The 20,701-nt window shown below is 44.0% G+C and overlaps 1 protein-coding gene across 1 annotated transcript in view; it reads right to left on the bottom strand.

Moving 5' to 3' along the window:
• Positions 1-20,701, bottom strand: part of EFCAB6 (EF-hand calcium binding domain 6) — a 193,973-nt gene that overhangs the window by 50,619 nt on the left and 122,653 nt on the right. Inside the window, 3 exon segments of the mRNA XM_074983707.1 lie at positions 894-990; positions 11,440-11,675; positions 12,809-12,939. Coding sequence (XP_074839808.1) covers positions 894-990; positions 11,440-11,675; positions 12,809-12,939 — 464 coding nt within the window.

Below are 20,701 nucleotides of genomic sequence, written 5' to 3'. Positions count from 1 at the left end.
GGAAGCATTTTTTCCTTGCTACTGTACATGATCATCTTGCAGAATTTAAGGAGCAGAAGTTTGGACATATTTATTGAAATTTCATAACAAAGTAATGAAGTTTGCTCTCCCCATTCGTTTTTTCTCAATCCATTACTACACTGCCCTCCCCTATCTTCAGAGGATACAATGACTATTTGACTATTCTGATACATGAAATATTAGTTATTTAGTTTTTATTAAGATTGTGTATAAGTTTATATAATTATTGGTATTTTGGCACAGTCTAATTGCCTTAATGAGTAGCATCACATGGACTAAAAATCTGTATCTGAATTCACAAAAATGATTAATGGATATCTACAGCCGCATCTGGCCAATACAGGCAACTATAAAACAGACATCTGCAAATCGGTGGGATTCTAGATACAACACTTGTATCTGTATCCATCGTGCAATCTGTGAAAATGATGGGCACAAATTCACACCCATAGGTGTAAAGCAGATATCTATAGATTTGCACGGCTCTATCAATAAGGACTGCATATTGCAGTGTAAATTCTGTGTGTGTGTGTGTGTGTGTGTGTGCAATGCCTACCACAATGGATCCCTTTATCTGTGACTGGGACCTCTTGATAGTATCAGCATATGCATATTTAATAATAAGTAATCATAAATAACAATAATAATAGAAAGAAATTTTAGAAACAATTCTAAGACAAACTATTAAATAATTAAATTTTAAAAATCAAATACTCAGAAGTTTTGGTTTATACATATGATAAGTTTTTATCATTAATGAGCTAGTTTGCAAATGCCTTTCTGAATATTTATATAATCTGAAGAATAACATTGCATAATGTTCTGAAATCCATTAGTGCAGCTTGTTTATTTAATGAAAATGTTTTCCTTACCCTTGCTAGGTCATGCCATCTGGTTTGTGCTTTGATAACAAGATAGTAATGAGCCTGATCACAAGCTAGTTCTGCATCCGTTGTTGTCTGTTTTGGTCTCAGAAAGAAAAATAAAATCATCATCATCATCATCATCAATAACCATGGGCTCAGCGCCCGTTGGTGTCTGATGCCTCTCTCACTATTTCCTTCCAATAATAACTGTTAATAGAATCTTTAATCTCTCACAAGGTTGTGAAGGTTTTTTTTTTATTTTTTGTTTTTGTTTCTAAGAAACCCTTAAAGTCTATTATTTCACATCTGTGTAAACTTAATTCTTTAAATACTGCCTTATTTCCCCAGCTGCAAGTTAGGGTAGATGTCTTAAATTTTGTAATTCCCTGTTTATTTTCAGATCAGTGCTGTTCAACTTGCCTGCAGATTTAATAGCAAACATGGGTCATTTATACAGCTAGAAGGAAATGTAAACTGTCTTAGAAACAAAAACAATTTAGTACCAGTAAAGGTATTCCTCTTTTTCATCCGTAGTTTAGAACAGAGCTTGGCCCACTCATTCTGAAATGCCGGTAGCTTTAGGGAGACAGACTTCCATAACACTCTAGTCCACACCACTGGTCACTGGATTTCAATTATATGAAATTACTGACCAACTAAAAGATATAAAGAGTTAACTGGAAAGTTTCAAAGTATTTTTACATCATCTCCAATGAGGTTGTGTCAACAGTTAGATTTTTTTATTGCTGGCATTTTGAAATCGTATTATCATATGATACATTGATTCATAGGATAGGAAGGAACCTTGTGAGGTCATCAGGTCCAGTGCTCTGTACTCACAGCAGGAGCAAGCACCAACTAGGTTAGCCCTCACAAGTATATGTCTAAACTGCTTTTCAAAATCTCCAGTGATGGAGGTTCCACAATCTCCCTAAACCAGGTGCGGGCAAGATATGACCCACAGGCCAGACCCAGCCTTTCAATCTGGCCTGCACTCAGCTCCTAGGCCTGCAGAGTGGGGAGAGCTTTGGGTGCTGTCCCTGCCTCCAGCTAAATCTCTCAGCTCCTATGGGTTGGAAACAATTATCTAAGACATTTTGCTGAGGGCAGGAGCAAGAGAGGATTCTGACCTAAAGGAGGGTTACAGGACCTTTAATCTTTTTTTTTCTCTCTCTCTTCTCTGAACTTTCTCCAGTTTGGCCACATCTTAACTGAAATATGGCACCCAAAACCTATACTCCAGCTGAGGCCTAACCAGCTTGGAGTTACTTCTCGTGTCTTGCTCACAACATTCCTGTTAAGGCATCCCAGAGTAACGTTTGCTTCTTATGCAACATTGTTATGCTGTTTAATCATATTTAACTTGTGGTCTGCTATGACCCCTACATCACTTTTTTCAGTATTCCTTCCTGGACAGTCATTTTACATTTGGTATATGGGCCTTCCTAAGTGGAGTACTTTGCATTTGTCTGTGTTGAATGTCATCCTATTTACCTCAGATAATTTCTCCAGTTTCTCCAGATCATTTCAAATTATAATCCTATGCTCCAACTCCTCCCATCTCGGTATCATCTACAAACTTCATAAGTGTACTCTCTATGCCAATAACTAAATCACTGATGAAGATATTGAATAGAACCAGACCCAGAAATTATTCCTTGGAACTCCTCTCATTACGTTCATGCAGCATGACTGTGAACCACGGATAACTACTTTTTGGGAATGGCTATCTAACCAGTTACATATCCTACTTATACTAGTTTCATCGAGATTGTATTTGCCTAGTTTGTTAATGAGAAGATCATGTGAGACTGTATCAAAAGCCTTACTAAAGTCTAAGTCAGGAGTCGGCAACCTCCAGCACTCGTGCCTCTCTTGGCACACGAGCCCATTTTCTTTGGCACACGGCAGGAGCCTTTCCCCGCCTCTCCTACCCCAGTAGCTCCCCAGTACAGCAGCTCCACACCCCTCCAACCCTAGAGCTCCCTAGTGGCCCTTCCTCACTACAGCCCCACACTGATTTACTCACTGACCTTCAGTGGGTGGAGGGAGTGCGTGGAGACACCAATCAAAAGACATCAATGAAAGGCCCTCTCCTGCCCTTCCTGTGTTTTAGCCTGCCAGAGGAGCCCCCACTGCCCTGCCCCATGGAGGCTGTGCCACTGCTGCTGCAAAGTGTTTATCTCTGTCAGCCTCGAGGGCAGCTGGGGTGGGTCCCAGCTGAGAGGCGGCTAGAAGAGCAAACACAAGCGGCGCCCCCTGAGCAACCACGCTCCTCTGAGCTGTGGGGACAGCAGTGGGGGCTGCTCAGACGTGCTGAGCTGCAGCAGAGGGCACAAGGGTTGCTGGAGCAGCCTGTCCCTTCCTGCAGCCGCTGCTTGTCCATGCTCGCAGGAGACAAACTGTCTCTGGCTGCGCTGAGGAGACTGCCTTGCCACGCGGGACACCCAGCCAACAGCAGCAAGTGGGTCCCCGGGCTCACTGCCCCTCTGCCATGCTCACAGCAACTACATTTCCCCTGAGGCTTCAATGCACATGCCTGGAGCTCTGCTCCCTGAGCCTCGTGTCCCGGCCCTTCTCCCTGACTGCTCCAAACGCTAGCACTGGGGAGTGTGCACCATGATCCTCAACACCCATGCTGGGGCCCTGCTGTGACCCCATCCTCCAAGCACATATGGCCAGTGCTCTTTTCCCTGAGCCCATCCTACCCAACACATTCCCAGGCTCTGCTCTGTGACTTCCTCCACAAGACTAGCTGGGGGCCCTGCTTTGCTACCTACTGCCTACTCTTTGACCAGTCCCACCCAGCACATACCCAAGGCTCTACTTCAGATCCTCTCTCCCAGGGCCCTCCTCTGTGCCCACCCTGCTCCTGCTCTGGGATCCCAACACTTACACAGGGCCCTGTTCTGTGCCCCGCCCCCCCGCCCTCTGCATGCTTTTAAACAGGGCTATATTTGGCTGTGTGTGAATGTGGCAAGGAGGACTACAGGACAAATGAGTGTTTGCAGAGTTGTGAGTATCAGGGTCAAAGTGTGATAGTCAGCTTAAAAATTTTTCTTGCAAACTGGTTGTGAGTTAACATTCGTCTTTCTAAACATGAAATAACTCCTTTATAAAAGCAATTTTTTCTGGACTAACATAGGTATTTTCTTGTTTCGTAAACTTGTCAGTTCCTCCTCAAGTGTAAATTGTTTATTGCTTTAGGGCAAAGTGAAATTACATAAGGTGAAGATCCAGCTTTTGAGTGAAACCCCTGACACCGCTGAAGTCACTAGTAATTTTGGCTTTAATAGAGTCAGGATTTCATCCTGTGGGATTTTATTTTTTAAATTCTGAAATCCTTAAGCAAAATTCCTATTAAGATCAGTGGTAGTTATGACTTAATTGGGAGCTCCTTATCATAGAAATCCTGGACATTCTGGGATATATGTCTTCTCCTCCTCCATCTTAGGGGGTTATTCCTCATCTCTCATTGCCAGAGCAACACAATAGTTCTCCATCACCATGGTGGATGGGTTGTGAGTGGGGTGGAGCACTGCTTGCTGCCAGAAGTAACCAGTTGCCAGTTTCTTCCCTGTCACAGAGCCATCTCCTTTTCCCCCAGTGGTGTGACAGAAATCCTTTTTAGCTGGATAGCTTCCTCAGCCTTGGATGTCTCCACATGAATACTCATAGAATTCCTCATGGGCATGGATGCTCCTCAGTGTAGCCATCTTCTCCTAAAGCTCTCCCACCTGCTTCCTCTAAGATTTCACCAGCAGGCACCTTTCACATTGGACGGTCCCCCCCCAAGCCTGGTTTTCTGTCTTCATGTCACCCTCCTATTTGTGAATCCCTTGATGTCTGATCTGCCCAACTCTGGAGCTACAGACCTTATCACAGAAAAGCAGGTGTTAGTAGCTGTTGGAGGGGCACAGGGCAGTTTTTGATGCTTTTTTCTTCTTCTCCACCTCTCTATCTGCACTGTGGCAGGACCTCTCCTACTCGTTATCGAGTGACCGCTGAGAGAGAAAGAAAGGTTTTCTGTGAGTGGGAAATACAGGCCACAGTCTCTGCAAATCCACACCAGGATCTGGGTGGAGACATCCATCAGTAGGTTGTCTGTTTGGATACAGGCACAGGTAGTGGACACAGGATGAGTGCTGGCACAGGCGATGAAGCCCTTCCTTACTATAGTGGCTATTTTAGCACTTCTTCCTACAAACTCCGGTTTGCTGTCCCTGGTTCGCTAGCTCCCCTTGGTGGCTTAGCCTCATTCCTAGTTGCTGAAAGAAAATGGTATCACTCTCCATTGCTAATAAACAGTTGCTGCTAATCTATTGAAACTAAGAGCATCTTTTACCTACACCTACCATATTCCAGTACTGACATGAAATGAAAGGGAAACATTAATTGTCATGTTACCAGAATCCCAGTAATGATTCTGAGAATCCTCCTTCCTTTTCAACTGATGTCCTTGATTATCCCAGTTGTACAATTAAGAAAAAAAAGTAGCTGATAATAATGGTAAAGTCAGAGCCAACAGTAGCTCTACAGCAGACAAATTAAAACTGGGAAGTAAGCCTTTGTATATGCCATAGCTTTGAAATCCACAGCAGAGCTGACTTGCTGATCAGAAACTACGGTGGTTTTTCTCTGTCTTCTCATTACATTTATTAATTCATCTTTGTGTAGTTAAACTGAAGATGGATTTTCTTCACAATTCAATACTTACAAGGAATCTTAAGTGCCTGAAACTTGTTTATTTTTAAAGATAAAGTCAAATTTTTAAAATGTCAAATCTCTGAGACACACAGTTGTACTGTTCAGAGGGGAAAGAAAAAGCCATCTTCCGGATGCTGCAGTAGCTCCCCTATGGCACTCATGCTCGGCCACACAACAGCTTGTTTACTTGGCTAATGTGCCACAACTGATCCATTCCATTTACAATGTTTTGGCAGCATAATTGGGCTGGCATGCCGGGGCATTTCCCAAGTGGACTTCTGCCCATCCCCTCAAGCAGTCTTTGGCATACAGGCATGCCAGAGATGAGAACAGAATACTCTGCATTCAGGCTATGATAGGTTGCCAGGAGGCTGCACAGGATGCCACTTGAGGTACTGCTAAGTTAGGACAACCCTGAGGGGGCATCTAACCAGATTTTAGCCCCTCCTGGGCTGTGTCTCCTATTCTGCGGAGTAAATAAGATGCAGCTCAGAATCTGACCTTTGATGTCCAGGGTAACTGGGCTCTAAGGCTCAGTTCAGCACTGCACTTACACATATGCTTAACTTTAAGCATGTCAGTAGATCCACAAGCAATTAAGAACATGCAGTACCTTGCTGAATTGTGTCCTGAATCATGAGGACTTTATAGAACTTAACCAACCACAAGTGGCAGGAACATGTTAATATACTGATTTTTTTTCAGTACCATCTAATAGGAGCTTGCATACTATATTTTTTCAAATAGTAATAATTGTCAGTGTTTTTCTGTTAAAGTGGAAATATATAAAAAGTTACACACCTTTTGTAGTAGCAATGATTCTTCAAGACACATGTCCCTGTGAGTTCTCCACTCTAGGTGATGGTACAACCTCATGCTGGTGGAGATTTTTCCTAGCAGTGCCTGGCCATGCCATGCATGTGCAGTAGCTCTCTCATGGTGCTGTTGGTGTCCACTGACTGTGCATATGGCGCAGTTCCCTCTGTTTCTTCTCTACCATGGAACTCCACATATGGACTCCAAAGCAAAAGAGAGGATGGAGGGTAGTGGCGCAAACTTGAAAACTTGTGATAGCAGCTAAATGGATCTTAAGATTGCTGAGAGACACACCTGATTTTTTCAATTCCAGCACATATTCTAGTATGGTGCAGAGAAGTGCCCTAGTAGTTGGCGTTTGTCATTATTCCTAGCACCATGCAGAGAACTATTTCCATTTATATAGGTAAGTCTTTCTATTCGTGGAGCAACAGCTGTTTATTAATACTTGTTTTACTCTGCCTGAACAGAACCATTGAGCAACCAAACTTTGAGATGATGAGTTACTTGATTTGCATGCAGTGTCTAATCGTAGTATTGTGACAGGAGATCCAGACAGTGTGGTAGTGAGGACTGCACAATGACAGTTGCTTGAGATAAGAGAACCAAGTCTGTCTGGGCCACTGTCTTGGTACTTTGAGGATGATGTCCACTTGGTCTTTGTGTATCTTTTGAATTACTCCAGGTATGAGCAGCATAGGTGGGAAGGTATATAGGTCTGGTGTGTTCCATATGATAAGAAAGGTGTGTCCAAGTGACCCAGGGATGGACCCCTCTCTGGAGCAGAACTGATGGTATTTGCAATTCATGCAGGTTACAGGGAGACAATGTACTAATCTTCACTCGTGAAATATTGTTTGAATGACTGTGGGATTCATCTCCCACTTGTGTTGTTCCAAGAAATGTGGCTGAGCCTGTCTGCAGCGGTGTTTTGGGAGCCTGGTAGGCAGGCTGCCATAGGTGTAACATTGTGCCAGATGCACCACTTCTGTAGTTTGAGGGTTTCCATACAAAGGCAATGCAATTGTGCTGCACCCTGCCAGCTGAAGTAGAACATATGTGATGTGTTGTCTGTGAGAATGTGTAAAGTTGTGTTCTGTATTATTGGTAAAAATGGCAACAGGCATCATATAATGGCTCTTAGTTCTTCCAGGCTGATGGGTAACTGGGATTATTGAGGGGACCACTTGCCCTGGACGGCATGGCCATCTAGATGAGGTCCCCATTCCATGAGGGAGGCATCTGTACTTATAACACTCACTGGAGGATCCTGATGAGAAGGGATACCCCGCATGACATTTTACTTTGTGTCCACCAGTGTAGAGAGTAGAAGACATGTTGTAGTAATGGCATGTTTTTGTTTAGTCCATTATGGGGTGGAGAGTATGCTATAGTAAGCCAGCCCTGGAGGCATTGCATGTGGAGTCGCATATCTCACCACATATGTTGTGGCTGCCATGTGTGGAAGGATTCGAAGGCAGGTTTTTGTGGTGGGGAAGGGGCTGAATTGGACTGTGATAAGTGTGTCGAATCAGCATTGGGGAAGCAGCACTCTGGCTTGTGTAGAATCTAGATGTGCTCCTATGAATTCTAGGTTCCAAGTCCATTCTGGAAGTGATTTTTGAAAATTGATCTGTAGGTCTAAGTGCTGGTATAGAGCTATTGTTGTTTGCACCATGTTTAGTGTTTCTTTGTACACAACCCCCTTCAAAGGGAGGTCAGTAAGATAGAAGATGAGGTATATTATTACTCCTTGTCATTGTAGATGTGCTGTGTCCACAACCAGTACCTTTCACAAGTCTCCTGGGGCTGTGAAAAAGCCAAATGGTAGCAACCGATACTGGTAGTGTTTGGAGCCCACTGGGAGTGTAGGAACTGTCTGTGAGCTGGGTGGATTGTGGCATAGAAATATGCATCTCAAAGGGCAAGGGCTGAGAACCAGTCTCCCTTAGTGTCAGTGTAATGATGGTTAGAGTGACCATATTGATTGCATATGAACTGGTTGAGACTTCTGAGACTGAGGATCGGTCTCCAACCCCTATGTTTTCTTCCGCCTTTATTGATGTCAGCTGGTGCTGGTTGTGCCTTATGTGTTGGTGCTGCTCGTGGTAGCATAGCTGTGCATGAAGGTTTCTGTGCCAAGTCCTGCATCAGCATTGGTGGTGCCATTGTAGAGACATTGTGTTTTGGCTCCAAATTGGCACATTAGCGTGCTGTTGGTGTCTGCACCAAGGTGGTACTGGAGGTGCCCTGTTTGTCAGCAGTCCTGGCTCTGGAGGAGCTCAACACAAAGGGCAGAAATCTAGTTGGAGAAGCTCTTGACTTGTGAGAGTCCTGGTCTGAAGATGATGAGGCTCACTTCCTAGAACAAGTGGAAGTCTGAGCCTTATCTTTCTGTGGCTTTCTATGGTAGCACAGTCCTCTGTGGGCTGCAATGATTTTTCCAAAAAGATTATTTGAAGAAGTAGTTCTCTGTCTCCCCTGGCCCTGGCTTCAGGTTGTTGCAGTGGGAGCACTTCTGTGGGATGTGGCTCTCCGGAGGCATCTGGCACAGGAGGAGTGTTCAGGAGAGAGAGATATTGCATCTCTAAAGTGCAACACTTTATAAACCCTGGGGAGCTTTTCTGAGGCGGTTGAGGTACACTCCAAGGAATTAAAAATTGAGGTTAGGAAAATCAACAAACGAAGGGAGAAAGGAAAAGGGCTTCTTTTTTCTTTTTCTTTTTGGTTGGAAAGTGTTCAGGTGGAAATTGAGGAAGGATTGCTAAGGTTAAGCTACTTTGTTTTCTCTCATTTCAGGGAAAGGTGTGAGAATTGCAAGGAGCTCCATCTGCTGCTGAGGATGGAAGAGAAGCAGCTAAGAGAGCTGTGCCACACATGCTGTCAACAGACACCAGGGGCACTACAAGATGGATACTGCACATGTGTGGTGTGGACAGGCATTGCTAGGAAAAATCTCCAATTGCTGGTGTGAGGATACACCCACAGGGGCAGCAGTTGAAGAACTAGTGGGGTTTGATAAGAGTCTATCCTGGGTCTGATACTATTCAAAATTTTCATTAATGATTCAGACAGTTAGTTCATTTATAAAATTTGCCGATGACACCAAGCTGAAAGGGGTTGCACACAATATGGAGGAAAGGATTAAAATTAAAAATGACCTTGATAAATTGGAAAATGACTGAAATCAACAAGAAGAAATTTAATGCAGACAAGTACAAATTGTACTTAAGAAGGAAAAATCAAAGACACGGTTATAAAATAGGGAATAACTGGTTAGGCAGTAACATTGCAGAAAAAGAGCAGAGGATTGTACAGGATCACAAATAAATATGGGCCAACAATATGAGGCAGGTGGAAAAAAAGGATAATATAATTCTGGGGTATATTAACCAGATTGTCAGACATAAGGCAGGCAAGATAATTGTTCCACTCTACTCAGCACTCGTGAGGCCCCATTTAGAGTACTGAATGCTGTTTTGGGTACCACACTTTCAAAATTATATGGAAAAAATGAAGAAAATCCAGAAGACAGCAGCCAAAATGATAAAGGTTTAGAAAAACTGACCTATGAAGAAAGGCTAAAAAACTTGGGATGTTTCATTTTGAGAAAAGAAAACTTGTGGTGGGACCAGACAACAGTCTTGAAAAAAAGTTAAGGGCTGTTATAAAGAGGACAGTGATCTTCATCCACACTGAAGGATACACAAGAAATAATTAGCTTAATCTGCAACAAAGGATATTTAGGTTAGATATTAGCAAACACCAACTACAGGTTGAACTTCTCTAGTTCAGCACTCTCTGGTCTGAAACTTCTGTGGCCCACCATGATTTTAGTTAGCTGAGTACCCACTTATCATGGGTGTGGCCAAGTTTTCTGTGATCCCATTAAATTTGTTTACAGCCACATGTCCTGGATCTCAGTAGTCTGTGCTGGTCATTCATTCATTCATGCCATGCTGATTAGCATAGGCGATCATGGCCCTCCACCCCTGTCTATTACGAGTACTCTGGAGCATCTCCACAGTACTGGGGCAATGCAACCATGAAGTGATACTATCCAATATTTTCTCACGTCATCTACCTCGTCCTCGCTTTCCATTATACTTTCCTGTTGTCACTAAATTTATCAAGTGCAGACTTTCAAATTATATGACCTATAAATTTTGCCTGCCTTGTTCTTATCCTATTTAACAGTGTTCTTTTGCTGTTGGCTTCATTTAAGACAGACTCATTCGTCCTTTCGGTCGTCCATGAGATGCACAACATCCTTCTTAAAAACCACATTTCTGTGGCTTCGACGTACTTCTCAACTTGTTTACTGATAGGCCATGATTTGCATCCATACATGAGGACTGGTTCTACATAATATTGCAGCACTCTTTTCCTAATCTCCAATGATAAAGATCTGTTTGTGAGAATGCTTCTCGTTTTCTGAAATGCTGCTTTCACTTGAGCAATTCTGCATTTCACTTCAGTTAAACACCTACCGTCGGATGTGATATAGGATCCCAAGTACTGGAACTTAGTCACTTGATGAAGAACTGCTCCATTTGCTAGAACCTCACATGTTGGCACTACCTTTATCTTCGTCTTCTGTGCTGGTATTTAGCTCTAATTTGCCCTAAATGTCTTCTAAAAGCCCAGCAAACAGTGGAACTTTTGGTAATGCTGCTAGACAACACTGACCTCCTGTGGTTTGGCAAACTCTCTGGTTCAGCACCAGTCAGGTCCTGAGGGTGCCAGACTAGAGAGGTTTTACCTGTATGTGGATATTTAAGAACTAGAATAGGTTTCCAAGGGAGGTTTTAGCAGCTGCACTATTTTAAAGCACAGGTTAGACAATAACTAAACAAACTCTAAACAACTGATCAAAAGTCTAGGTACATCTGGCCCTGCCTCAGCATTTGGGGAGGACTAGATGACTTCTTTAGGCCCTTCAAAGCTCTACTTTTTATGATTTTAACATGTATAAAGGTATAAGATCAATACAAATACTACATCAACATTGGTTAACATTACTTCTTACTTGTAAAATGGATTCAGCCAAGGATGTGCCTCTTTAGTTTCTTGTGTCTGGAACAGTTGAAGGAATTCCTGGTAATTTAATGTGGAGTTTAGGTTCATGCCCAATATGTCAAGTAGGCGTGAGAACTCTTTATCTCTGAGGATGAACACAAAGCCCTCCAGAAGACGTCGAAAATCAAGCATGCTGATGATACCATCATGGTTACTATCTGCTTTACGGAAAGCAGAGTAGATATCCTAATAAAGAATATTTAACATTTAATAATGTTTGAACTTTCAGATAAAATACATTAGTTACACATTTCAAAATACAAGCACTGAATATTTATTATAGCTTTATTTTGCAACAGGAAAAAATATGGTAAGGCAGTTTGATGGTATACAACACCTGCAACACCTCCTTACTAGACTCACTTGAGGATGGTGTAAATGAGCACAGCTCCATTGTTTTATGCCTATACATAAATCAGCAGAAAATCTGATTTGTCCCAGTAGTTCTGTGTTGTCACAATACTCTGTCTATACACATTGGCAAGCTATGAGAATAGCCCGACGTTCCTTTCATGGCAGTAGCCAGCTCTTGACTGCATCAAGTCCTAACAAAGGTGTTGCCACTGGTCAGTGCACCAGCCAATAATGATGAGGGGGGGTTCCTATTCCACAGGGGCACTTTTCATAAATTCATTTTAATAATAAACTGTATGATTTCAATTCATTGTATGACCAGTGTTTTCTTCCAAGATCTCGGGATTTGTACCAGTGTCATCTCTGGAAAAATTTGCTTTCTTGGCTTAGGGCACTGAATTGCTCTTTGAAATCTTTAGACATCATGGATCCATATCTTTGTTCCTGATAGTAATCACACTAAAGAGGGTACTTGCATGTATAAGAAGTGCAAAAGAACCACCTACTTTTTGGAAATTCAAATGAATATTTTTCTAAATTGGGGCAATAGCTGAAAAAAAAGGGACATAAAAACTGCTTTTCCCCCCAATTAGTACCAGTGCTAATGCAATATAGATATGGAAGATTTAGCTGAACTTTGTCCTTGGTGGGCCATCAACATGTCTGTTCTGATTCTGGTTTCACAGTTTTTATCACGAGTGACAATGAAAGAGTCAGAAAAAATATTTTAGGTTTCCAATCCTAGAAAGAATTCACCAGGGTAGCAATTCAAAAATCAGCTTTTGAATTGTGAACTGAGTAGGTCTGCTGAGGTGGTCAATGAAAGAAAATAAACATTGAACCCCAGCATCGTTTTGATAAAGTCACTCTTCTGACAGTATACCACTAAAAATATCTTTTAACAACAAATATTTCAACATAACTAGCTGTATTGTCAAAAGTAATCAACAGTTGCATTTATTTACCCCATAGCCTTCAGTCAGCTTATTTAATTGACTTAGACATTCTTCAGCAGTCATGTAATAAAATTTAGTGCTATTTACACGGCGGCTTGGACTGTGATATAATGTATCTCTTGGTCCATTCAATCTGGGATCTGAAATAATTAAATCAGAGTAAAGCAATCTGTGACTTGAATATCTTTTTCTTTAATATTAAACCTACTAGGCCAAAGGAGTTACCCCATATATTTATCACATACAGTAGATTGTTTAAAAAAACCTGTCACGTTCTTTAGGCTCCACTCACTACATACTTAAATAGGTGTACACAGTATTAGTAAATGTCTTTCTGATTTCAAAAAATTGCCTCAGCTCCTGTTTTGTTCCTTGGTATACAGCAGCATTTCCCAGACTGATTTGGCTAGGGGACACTTTTGGGCTTGGAGCACATAAATGCTGGTCAGGGTGGGGAGGAGGCTTTCATACTGAAAAATTGCCATACGTAACACTCAAAAGTTGATTTAAAAGAGTGAGTTTTCTTAGATGTATTTTATTTTACAAAGAACAAAAAATAACAAGAGAAAATCATCTAAATGAATAACTAATGTCCTTCTGATAGGAGGATGGATGGCAACCCTACAATTAAGTATAAAAATTAAAAATTAAGTACAAACCCAAAACAAAATGTCAATTTAACAGCCAAAGGAAGGATGGTTAGTGTCGTTCTTTTGTATAAAAATAGAAAGGACAATATTGTTCAAAAAATGACTATTCTTCCTTAAAGCTTAAAAATATATTTATGAAAAAGAAATGCAAATCAAATTAGGTAGGGAAAAATATTTTTAAATTTTATAAATTTCACGTTTTTACAGAAAACTACTGGAAAATAAAAATAAATAACATTTGACAGCTTTTTTAATGGGAAGAGTGTTTTTGCACCTTTTGATCACAAATCTGTTTAATATGCGGAATGATGCTAGAGAGTTGGATCCTCATAACAGGTGCAGCATCACATGATTTATCTGAACACGACTTGTGCCAAAACAATACAAATCTGATTGTTTTAGAAGGAAAAATATCACTAGTATCAACGCTGGTACAGAGGTTTCTCCCAATGAAAGCCCTGCCCTCTTCCCCCAAAAACAAATAACCACAGCCCCCTGAGGATAAATGCTAGTGCAGAAGACACAGCTAAGGTGGAACTTTCTGTTGTTTTTTGCTTTTGTTTTAGTCTTCTTTGGTTCCCAAGTGTTGCTCTGAATGAGGAGGATATCAAAGTGGAGAAGGAGTGAACAGAGTCCAATAGAGCTGTGACTGGTCATCACCTGGCCTGTCTGGGGTTGGTCTAGACCGATGCTGGAAGGTGTAAGTTCCAGCTCAGGTAGAACGATTCATGTTAGCTGTATGTGAGCTTGCATGCTAAAACAGTATTTAGCTGTGGTGATGAAAGTGTCAGGAAGGGCTGGCTGCCTTGAGTACATAGTTGGGTTTCAGAAGGGATCACAATCAGGGCAACTAGCCTCTCTAGTTGCTCCTGCTGCAGTGGCTACAATTCTACTTTTAGCAGCTTGCCAGCTTCATTGGAACTAGCAAGGGTATGCTTATCTGAGCTGGAAATTACACCTTCCAGTTCCAGTCTGAAATAAATAAATGTGTCTCATCTTTAAAATAAATTTGTGACCCATCTTTGATATCATCACCACTGCCCACTCAGGGCACATTAAGCCATCTCCTCCGAAGTCATTCTAACATACCCAAACCCTCAGTACCTTCAAACAGCCACAAGCAGCCAAATAAATCTACCAGCAAAATATTTCTTCCTTCTCAGCCCTGTTATGGAATTTTACCGCCAAAATTATCCCTCTAACGACCAGGAGAGCTGGGATTCAATCCTGCACAAGCACGAGCTTTTCTATGTCTATAATCTCAGAGCGCTGCAAGATCATGAAGAGGAGATTGCCAGGTTCCTAGTGGGGGCCACAGAATTTGCTTCTAGTCCTGGAAAGGCCATGATATTTTTAGGCAATAGAAAAGCTATTTTGAGTCACTGTTACAGGTTATTACAGCTCCTTCTGTTCCCTGTGTGGCTGGACTCCTGGTAACTAAGATATCTGGTATAGAAGAGAGAGAAATGAAAAATAGTCTAGATAAGATGTTTTAAGTCTCTAAAGCATTTTAAAAATAGTTTTCCTGCAACATAAGTGGCATATACAGAGTAGATCACAGTGTAGTGAAGTAGACATGCTTTATTGGCAGTTGTTCTAGAAAACAAACTCTTGTTAATTAAATCTTTCCATATCATGCTGTCCTATATTCTCTTTCTTTCTCTTGACAGGTGGTCATGACAGGTACACTATGTATAGATGAATATTTCGATAATTTTGCTATTTTTATTTGCTTTTATTGATGCAGTAAGGTCTCAGAGTACGTGAGGGTTCTGTTCCACGTGCCCTCGTGTAAACCCAGATTTCACATAAGTGGGGTCTGGTTTTTTCCCCGGCAGAACACATGTTCTGCAGCTGGCAAAGCAGCAGAAACGTAAGTCCGGGGCCGAGGGGAGTTGGGGAGGGTTAAGCCTAGCAGTGGGTTGGGGCCATGGGAGGTGGGCAGGGGCAAAGCCTGGGGTGGATTAGGGCTGCAGGGGGGTGAGGGGTGGATTTGAGCTGGAGCTGTAGGCGGGTGGTGAGCTGGAGCCTTGCTCAGCTGGTGAGCAGGGACATGGGGTGCAGGGGGCTGAGCCGGAACCAGAGCTGTGCGTGGGTGGTGAGCTGGCAGGGGGGTTGAACTGGAGTGGGGGAGTGGGCGGGAGGCTTGAACCAGAGCTGGGAGCAGGTTGTGAGCTGATGCAGGGGTTGAACCAGGGGTGGGGTGTTGATCCGGAGCTGTGGGGGGTGGGGGGCCGGTGGGTGGCTTGACCCAGAGCTGCATACGGGCAGTTTAAACTGGGGTGGGGGGTGGGAGGTGAGCTGGAGCCGTGCATGAGGGGCGGTAAGCCAGAGCCAGGCATGGGCATGGGCATGGGCATGCGCGGTGATCCGGAGCTGCGCGTGGGTGGTGAGCTGGCAGGGCGTTTGAACCGGGGCTGTGGAGGTTGAGCCGGAGCCACGCCTGAGGGGTGGTGAGCTGGAGCTATGTGCCAGTGGTGAGCGGAGCTGGGGGGGGCTGAGCTGGGGCTGTGCAGAGCTTAGGGGGGTTGAGACATGGCCGGGGGGGAGCGAGTTAAGCACAACTGGAAATCACACTACAGGGTTTGGTATTGGAATCGGGGTCAGACACATAACAGCGAGGTCGCGTACTCTGAGACCTTACTGTATATATAACCAGTCTGCCTAAATAAGTGGCTGGTCCTGCCACCCTTACTCATATGAATAATCCCATTGAAGACAAAGTCATCACACACTTGGGTGAGATATTGTAAGATCACATCCTTAGCTTTTAGCCTTTCAGAGAATCATATATCAGAAGACCCAATAATACAAAGGAAGAAGTTCACCCAGCAGATTAAATACTGTAGTAGACCTGTAGCTTCATCCATACATTCAAGCAAATTCCTCATATGGTTTGTAATAAATTAAAAATATTTATGTTTCACTTGAACTTTAAAAAGGAGATAATCTAATACAGAAAAAATACACCTCATATTTGCGTCTCAGATTTTTTCGTATTAATCAATTAAATATACAGTGCCTCCCAAAACAGTACTTCTTTTCTTTTAAATATATATGTATTTTAACCCACTAAGACACAGATATGAGGACAAAAACAACTTGGAAACAACAAAAATACCATCCTCCATCCTCCAAACTAAGAAACCATCCAAAGCTATCCACAGCGGGCCTTTCTGTTTCGTGGACTTGGATCTTTCAGGTCACTTCCAGGCCTGCATTTCTGTGATTCTCTTTTTTACCCCCTATTTTAACCCTGCTTTACACAGAATCAGTCTTTTAAGATTGATCCTGGACTATTCATTCAGGCAACACTGCTACTAAAGTTGTCTTCTCCCTAAAGTCAATTGGAGTTTTACTTCCCTACAGAAAGCAGGATAATGCCAGATAATATTATTTCTAACTGCAAGTGCTCAAAATTGAAGGGTCATTTCCCACCCCCCCGCCTCCTACCCCTAAATCATGAAATTGTTTTAAAAATTATATTTTAAAAAATACATTCTGTTTTCTGCCTTCTGTTTCTAAATCTCTTTGTAAAACATGAATAATTTTTCTTTGCAACTACAGCTGGTAACTTTTTTAAAAATGGGAAGATGAGAGCTTCAAAGATCCCAAGAACCGGTGCTTTCGGAGAAAGAACAAACACCACAAGACTCCTGATTAAATTACTGCAACACTGTTCTAGTGAATATGTCCAGTTTTACTTTCACCACATTGATGTTACCTCGCTTTCAGACATATTTCACTAGGCTATCTGAGACAGTACAAGATGTTTTGATGGTCAGATGATTGGTTGGACAAGGTCAAAATTATGAATGCTCGGCTGACACAAGCAATGCCTTTATACTGCATCAGTGAGCTAAAAGTCAATTCTTTTCCTTCACCTATATCTAAAGCCAGGTGAAATAATGGCCATTGCTAGCCATACAGAAATCAGAACTGCACATCTTTGAGAAAAAATGATCAAAAAAGTCACAATACAGAAGGTGAAATGGCCCCCATGAAGTCAATGGGAAAACTCCCCTTGACTTCAGCAGGGTCAAGATTTCATCCCAAAAAAATCTGGATTTAAAGCAGGAAAGAAAAAGAAAAATATAGAAAAGAAGTTGGAATTAGTAATTACCTATGACACTCACACTTCACCTACTGGCTCCTGGATCTAACTGTTGCCCGAACATGAACTATGATTGCTTCTTGTCTCTTAAAGACCAGATTCTGCTTCTCCTGTTAATGTTGTCCTGAAATTAATCTCACTGCAGAAGGAGTGAGGTTAGTACAGGTTGAACCTCTCGAGTCTGGCACCCGCGGGACCTGAATGGTATTGAACAAGAGGATTTACTGGACCATGGGAGGTCAATATTGTCTACCAGTTGAAACTTTCTCATGTAGCACCATCCCTCATCTGGCAGGACCATGGATGTTGCTGGACCAGAGAGTACCTGAACCAGACAGCTGCAGCTGGGCAGGTCCAGAATGGAGCCCTTTTGGTGGCACGGAGGCCTGCAAGCAGCCCACTCTGGGGAACCCCAGGGGCAGCCCCAGGACAGGAAGCCAGGTCAGGGAGCCTCACTATGGAGAGTTTGGCTGGGGTTGTGGAGCCCCACTGTGGGGAGTTCAGCCCTACTCAGGTCATGGCTGGTCAGTTTCCCATAGAGTGATCATATCTCCCTGTCCGAATATGGGACAGGGAAATATGGGGAGAGGGGTGGCTCCTCCCAGCTCCATCAAGCCCCAGGGAGCAGGGAAGGAGGCGGCTGCTGCTGGCCCTCCCCAAGCCCCAGGGAAGAGGCAGGCACCAGCCCTACCCCCAGGAGCTCTGAGAAAGTGGCAGCCATCGGCCCTACCCCTGGAGCCCCAGCAAAGAGGCGGCAGCTGCAGTGCTCCTCCCGACTTCTCCAAGCCTCAGGAAAGCGGCACAGACATGGCAGTTGCCCACACTCCCACCTGCTTCTCTGAGGCTCAGGGAAGCGGCAAGGAGGCCCTCACCTGAGGGCTCCCTTTCTTGCGGAGAGCACGTACTGACATATAGTACATGCTCTACGGCCAGCAGCTGTGCCTGTGTAGCTGCTGGCAGAAAAGGTAGGTGGAGAGGGCCCAAACGTGGGACAATTAGTCCCTTTTAAAAGAAAAATTGGGACACCTGGTGGGCTGGTCAGTTTCCCAGCTCCTGCAGCCTGGTTCTTATCTCCCCCAGACTTGCGTGCAAATTTGAGTTATGCAGAGATTGTAGGAACACAACCCCCATATAACTCAAGGGTTTACTGTACATTATATTGCATATTAGGTAATACTGAAACAAATGACATATAATTCTTGCCTACAATTTACTGGGTTATTGAGAGCCACACAAAAAATAAAAAAGCTGACTTTCCAAGGTTCTGGGCTGGATGAAATTTAGGCAGGGACTAGGGGGTCCTGTAGCCCTCCTGCCTTGAAGTTTGAACCTCTGAATTTCACACTTGAGCTGTGACTGTGACTGAGGCATGTGTCTTCACTGCAACAAAGCATTTGCTGTTCTCAGCTTTGTCTTTGGGGCAGCGAGTTTTTTGATACACAGAGGGAGGCAGGGTGATTACGATAACAAAGGGCTTGTGTAACCAACCAGGCTCGGGTTCCCCAGAAACGAGGCTGCACCCAGAAGGCAAGTGCTATATTTGGTTTATTGAAAGCGCATGACACCCGCAACGGGAGCCCCAGAGATGCCGCAGTCACCAGTGGGGGAAAACCCGACGCGTCGGAGCTTCGCTCGGGGAGAGGCTCTGTAACAGGCCTCCTAACACTAGCTGATAAAGCTCAACTCATTAACATAAGATTGCCTAAAATTGCCTATGCATTCCTTATCACTATCTCTTGTGGCCTACTGCCAGCGTAGCCTTGGAGTGTTGGCAAGTGTGCTTTGTTTTGCAGGTGTTGTCATAGGATTCCTCTGAGGGTTCGCAGAGGGGTCGGACTGCTCTCATGAGGCCGTTACAAAATCTTCTCGCACCCTACACTCCTCCCCGCGACCCCTTTGTGAATGCCGAGGCTAGTAGGAATCAAGTCAGGTGGTTGATGCTCTTTTGGCAACACAGCGTGCACCTGTGGAACAGACTTGACAACAGCATATGAGAGCAGTAAAAGCAAAGTTACGCAAAAGGGTATAGTTCTGCAAGAGAGCAGGAGTAGCACTGACACCTATGAAGCATGTGTCCATGAGCTGTCCCACAGCCATACTGTGGGGCAGACAAAAGGCAGATGCGTTGATGGCAGTCTGTGCCAACATTACCCATACGTTGGAACGGTCACTGATATGGGGGCCCCACTCTGAGGCCGTTGCTACAGCAGTCCAGAGGTACCAGCGCCACAGCCAGGCCATGGTTACAGGGTACGTAGTGTCAGTCTGTGGGAAGAAACACAGTGAGGAGAGTCCTCTCCGTCAGGGAGGACCACAGCCATGCCTGAGTCTTCTGCTAGGATAGTAACTGCTTGTATAGCCCCCGAGGGCGCACCACAGTGCCAGGCACTAAGCAGAGGTGCACTGGGCGCTGGTGCGAGGGCACATTCTATGTGTGCTGTCATGGGCGTCACAGGGACCAGCTCAACTAGGGATTGCCCCACTTCCCAGACAACCGGCTGGTCGGTGTGGTCGTAACACTGTAGTTCAGCCAGTGGTGGGCCAGGGATTGACCAGTACGTTGGGACCCAACTCAACCCAGGTACTCGGGTATTAACAGCAAAGAGGATCTTGGGGGTACACTCAAGTACGTCCGCTCCCGCCCAGAGTTCGGCAGTGGTTAGGGGTGCTACACTCTCCGGATTCCCAGCAAGGAGCACCACCCGGTGTCCTTCCACTTGCACCTGGCCCAGGAGTGAGGCCTGCCTGACACGTACTACAACTCCTTGCTCAGGGGCAAGGCGCATGCGCTCATAGGGAGTAGTGGGTCCAACAGCCCAGTTGTTAAGAAGGAAAACAGCACAGTGCACCACCTCCACTCACCCTTTCAGGGTGTTCGTGGGTGTTAGTTTGCGGATTTGCTCTTTCAGGAGTCCGTTCATCCGCTCAATTAGCCCACTCGCGGTGGGGGTATATGGCATGTGGAATGTCCAGGTTACCCGTAGATCGGCCGACCAGTCACGGATGCGTTGGGCGGTGAAGTGTGTGCCCTGATCACTCTGAATCACTAGTGGGACGCCATACCATTCACTGAGCTGGGTGAGTGCTGTGATCGTAGCAGCAGCATCCGCATGCTTGCAGGGATGTACAAACAGCAGG

Source organism: Carettochelys insculpta, chromosome 1 (genome assembly GCF_033958435.1).
Source record: "Carettochelys insculpta isolate YL-2023 chromosome 1, ASM3395843v1, whole genome shotgun sequence".
Taxonomy (NCBI): Eukaryota; Metazoa; Chordata; order Testudines; family Carettochelyidae; genus Carettochelys; species Carettochelys insculpta.
This window is presented reverse-complemented; position numbering and strand designations above follow the sequence as displayed.